The sequence below is a fragment of the Chaetomium globosum genome, genomic scaffold (assembly GCF_000143365.1).
Source record: "Chaetomium globosum CBS 148.51 scaffold_2 genomic scaffold, whole genome shotgun sequence".
Lineage (NCBI taxonomy): Eukaryota > Fungi > Ascomycota > Sordariomycetes > Sordariales > Chaetomiaceae > Chaetomium > Chaetomium globosum.
In genome coordinates this window covers 996,462-1,001,207 of record NT_165977.1, presented here as the reverse complement: position 1 = coordinate 1,001,207, position 4,746 = coordinate 996,462, and the positions used below count along the sequence as shown (strand labels likewise).

The window sequence follows — 4,746 nt, the reverse complement described above, 5'->3', positions numbered from 1 at the left end:
CACCATTACCCCCTCCGCTCGCACATCACTTATTCTAAGAAGCAGCAGCAGCCGCCACAATCATCCAACGACCTTACCAAGCACGCGCTCGCAACATTCGCTCCTTTCCTGCTCAAAATCAGTCACCCCGCCCTCGCCGTCGACAAATATGACAACTCCCCCCCCATCCCCCGACCACCCCCACACCCCATCTCACTCACCAACCGCCCCCGCCACCCCGGAAACAATCCCCGCCGCCTCAAACGGCAAGTCCGCCAAATCCAAAAAGATTCGGCACCAGCGTCCCCGTCGTTCACCACCCCCCCTCACTATCCCCATTCCCTCCCATCATCATCACAACTCCACCGCCAAACGGCCCCCACCAAACTATCCCCAAACAACCCCCAACAACGCCCGATCCACCAACAACGCCGGCGGATCGTCCGGCGCGAGCGTGACGCTCAAAAACCGCGGCGCCGCCGCCAGCGCCGTCACGATGCTGGTGTACAGCTTGGTGTCGATGGTGTCGACCCAGGCGGGGGGGGCTCTGCGTTGTTGGGCTTTGGGGTTGGGGTTGGGTTTGGCGGAGGGTTGGTGCGAGGGGGTTACGGCGCCGCGGATGCCGCTGCATTGGACGAGGGTTAGGCCCGGGGAGAGGTAGGGCGTGATGTGTCGCTTTTGGAGGAGGGTGAAGGTGCGTTGTTGGAGGGTGGAGATGGTGGCGGGGTCGCTGGTTTGGGGTGGTTGGGGTTGGGGTTGGGTTTGGGGGGTGGGTGTTGTTGTGGTTGCGGTTGCTGTGGTGGGTGAGGTGCCGCATACCAGGTTGGTTTGGCCGTCGTCGTCGGAAAAGACAAAGTCTCGCGAGAGGAGGGTCTCGACGACGGCTTGGCGGTCTTTGGTGGGGATGAGGATGAAGTCGGAGTCTGGGTGAGGGTCAGGTCTGGGTTCTTGGATAGGGGCAGGGGTTGGGGAAAGGGGTAATTGGCACTTGTTGCTCTTGTGATGCAGCAGGATCAGCTGGGGGAACACTTACAATATGTCGTGATGAAAAAGATGGAGATATTCGCCAGAGCCAGCGGCGACGTCAGGTCTGCAACCCGCGAGCCCGCGTCCATGCCCGACCCGTACACACTCAGGGCAATGTACGTGTCCTTGGAGATGGTGACCGCCTTGGCCTGGCTCTCGGGCAGGCGCTTGATGGCAGGCTCAAAGACAGACGTCGCCCAGGCCGAGTTGCACACGATGGAGCACTCAATGGGCGTGACGCTGATGTTGAGGAAGCCATGGCGGTGGTCCTCGATGGTCAGGGAATCCGCCCTGCTCGGCCTGGGGTTTTGGCTGGGAGGGAGGAGGACCTTGAGGATCGGCTGGAGGAGGCTGGGGTAGAGGTCCAGAGGGATGTGGATCAGGCTCAGGGTGCCGTCCTAGAGATGTTGTTAGCATCGGGAAAAAGTGTTATTGCATAAGAAGTTAGTTGTCGGTTATGGCTAGATAAGTCATCATGGAAGTACCATGGGTATGTGGTGTTTTGACGATCGACAATGGCCGAGGAAGTGGCAAGCTTACCAGGAACGAGACCTGCGCGCTCATGACTCGGCAAGCTGCCTTCTAGCAATGGGCGCGCCCTTGATTGACAACAACTCAATGCTTAAGCATCCAATTGAGGCAAGGCGACAGAGTGTTGACAGCCAAGGTATTTAATGATTGAGGTTGCAGGTGAGGCGGGTTCAGGTAAGATCTCCCGCTTCTTTGTTCTTCCCGCACAATGGGGAAGGGTTCCAAACCGGCGAGTTTAGGAGCTACTACGTAAATACAAAGACAACACTCGAAGTGATCCCAGATGAGCTCCCAGCTGGGAATCAAGCGGAGCTGTCACTTATCAACGGTTGTGGACCTGCTCTTCCTGATGACTAGGTACCCCGGTAACCGGAGGGTGTCCAAAAAGGATTACTAGAGATAACGTGACTCACGGATGCTGTTTGCGTGTTTGCAAAGACCCGAAATACAAGTCACAGCGTAACATGCGTTTGGAAGTATACACAGATGGTAAAAAGGAAAGGTAAAGGAATAGATAAGAGACGGAGTTTGATGGGTCCCAGATGAGCTCCGCAGATAGCCTTGCAGAGACGATCGGATCGGATCAGCAAAACCCTTACAATAACACAGCTCCATCCGTATTGGAGATCAGGAGACGGCAGGAGGCAAAAACAACCGTTGGCCTATCATTGAAGCTTTGTACTCGGGATGGACTCGTGACCTCGAGGGTGCCAAGGTATGGAGCAAGCTGAAGTATCTCGGATGCTAATTTAGGTTGCAGCTTGTGGGGAGGGACGTGGGGGTACAGCACAAGATCATTGGGGGACGAGAAGGGCCTGGATGTCCTCTCCAACTAAGCTCCTGACAATGCAATGTCTCAAAAACGAGCAAAGGAAAAGTAGGGTTGATGATGAGACATGCATTTGTCAGAGAGGAATATGGGCCTGCCGCCCGCTGGAGCTGAAGCATCACGTAGCATCGACGAGACATTGGTTCCATGCGTCCTGCAGGTGGTTCCTGGAGCACCCCGCATTTGCACTTTGCCCCCCTCCCTCGACCGCCCACCATGCCGCCAGGTACCGCGTTGAAGTTCGTGTTGCTAGCAGGGCATAAGAATAAATAAGCGGGGGCATCAAAGGCCAGGACGCTCTTCAATGTACAGACAACAAGAGATACATGAGAGAATCACGGCACGGATCCAACTGCTGTACCAATGAGAAACACGATAGTTCATGCCCTTCTCTTAGGGTGCATCTGGCACACCAAGGATGCGCGGACATGCCGTGGTACAACCCAACTCCCGCTGTTCTCGCACACCAGGGACTCGGCCGGCTCGGTATCGACATGCATGAGGGGGTTGTTGTCCTTGAGCAGTACACTTGTCTCATTCGGTTTCCCCAGACTGGGAGTCTCCTAGCGGAGGGCCCGACCAACAACTCTCAGCTCCCGGCGGGAGTCGCCATTGACGCCAATGTGACAGTTTGGATATGAGTCGAATTGGGCGGCTTGTATGCCGCAGCCCTTGTTGCTACTCGCATGCCTCATACGCCAGGCGCCGTGTCCCGCGATATGCTAGGCTGTGGCAGATACTCAACTTGGGAGCAGTCGTCGTGGTTGGCTGGACGTGGGGTGGTTGCTGCTGTGCAGGGCCAGCGATATCCCGCTCCTGAAAAGCCATCCGCCGACACTATCCGACTGCAACCAAGGGTGGGTGCGACTTCCGAGCGTGATCATCCCCTAGTTTTCCCTTTACTTTTTTATGCCGACGACAACCAGATTCCGGGGGCTCTCGCGGTAGTCGAAAACCGTCTCGACCCAGCAGTCGCGGACAATATCAGCATGCTCGCGGAGAAACAGCCAGCGATCCGTCACGATAAGTGACTCTACCACACAGGCACTGAATGCCATCAAGCTCCACACTGCGCTCAACTCTCGCTTCCGATGCCGGAATGCCTCCTCGTATCGGGCAATCTCCTCGTCTGTGATGTCGCCCAGTTTCTCCTTGATGGTTTGGCTGTATTGGCTGAAATCGGAGTTGGTGGTCAACTTGGCGATGGCGCCTCGCACGTAGGCCGTAAGGGAGGTGTAGCACTGCTTGCGCAGTGATCCAATAATAACCGGATTGGTGCTCGAGTTGAAAGGGCTCTCCTCGCCAGTCTCTTCGCCATGGTAAACTCTCGAGATAACGCCCCTGTCGAGGAAGATTTTCTGTAGCACGGCACGATAAAAATGGCGCGTAAAGAAAGCACCGCTTTCCTCCTCGGTCCAGTTCTGCGGGGCCTGGCACGCCATCATGCGGGCGGTGATGTTGAGTCGGATGCCGTCGCCTCCATACGTCGAAACTCGCTCACTCATCGGGAAGCCTTGGGGGTCCCGTCTTTCCGACTCCCTGGCAACCCGCGCATTGATGGGTTGCAGGGTCGGGCGGCTGAATGGGGGCTTGTATGTCGGTGGGCCCAGCTTCTCGGTGAGGAGATTGTAGCAGCAGCCGACAATGGCAACAGCCCGAATGCACGGATTCAGGATCATGGAACGAATCCCGTAGTGCGATAAGTTCCCGCAGGAGTGGATCGAGATGGCCATCATACGAAGATCTTCCTGCCGAACTTCGTTCTCCTGGCCGCGCAGTTGAGAGAGCACGTCGGTCAAGTCGGCATGCTCTAGGCGGCCGACGACGTACTCGATGGTCCCCTTTTCTTTCTCTACGGCGTAGGTAGCCTGCAGCTCCTTCCGGGGTCTGAGGTCGATGGTGGCGATGTCCTCGTCGGATATGCCAAGTTCCTTTGCTGCGCGCTTCAAAGCCTCCTCGTCGTGGTGGAGGGATGGATCTACGGCCTCGCAAATCCGGTGGTACAGCTTCTTGTTGCGCACGCGCTTGAATCCACTTCGGCCAGCCCCGAGAGGATATCGAGGTCCCTGGCGCTGGCCATGTTGGCCTCCTTACTCTCCACGGCAACGATGTGCTTGCTGTAGGGCGGACTAGCCAGTGTCCGACCGAGATAATTTTGCCCGCTCCCGAAGTCTACAAAGTGAGTAAACTCGGCGCCCGAGGCACGAGCCGCATCCTCAGCCAGCCTGTCAATGTATCCGGCGAAGTGCGTGACTTCGTGGACTTTTTTCGTCTTCATCCCCAGCACCACCTGTCTTGGGAGGACAGGCAACTTTGGCCTGCTGGGGTGGAATGACCGATTTAGAGAAAGTTTCCTGATGTCCTTGACATATTGGATAGAA

At 56.7% G+C, this 4,746-nt stretch overlaps 2 protein-coding genes across 2 annotated transcripts; both read right to left on the bottom strand.

Annotated features, from left to right (window-relative positions):
• Positions 1-366: 366 nt before the first annotated feature.
• Positions 367-1,569, bottom strand: CHGG_02443 (uncharacterized protein; the record flags this gene model as incomplete). Its single annotated transcript, XM_001228958.1, has 3 exons — positions 367-902; positions 1,013-1,403; positions 1,546-1,569. The coding sequence occupies 3 exons, from the start codon at positions 1,567-1,569 to the stop codon at positions 367-369; spliced, it is 951 nt and encodes a 316-aa protein (XP_001228959.1).
• A 1,695-nt stretch (positions 1,570-3,264) lies between these two features.
• Positions 3,265-4,643, bottom strand: CHGG_02442 (uncharacterized protein; the record flags this gene model as incomplete). Its single annotated transcript, XM_001228957.1, has 2 exons — positions 3,265-4,350; positions 4,401-4,643. The coding sequence occupies 2 exons, from the start codon at positions 4,641-4,643 to the stop codon at positions 3,265-3,267; spliced, it is 1,329 nt and encodes a 442-aa protein (XP_001228958.1).
• Positions 4,644-4,746: the final 103 nt, after the last annotated feature.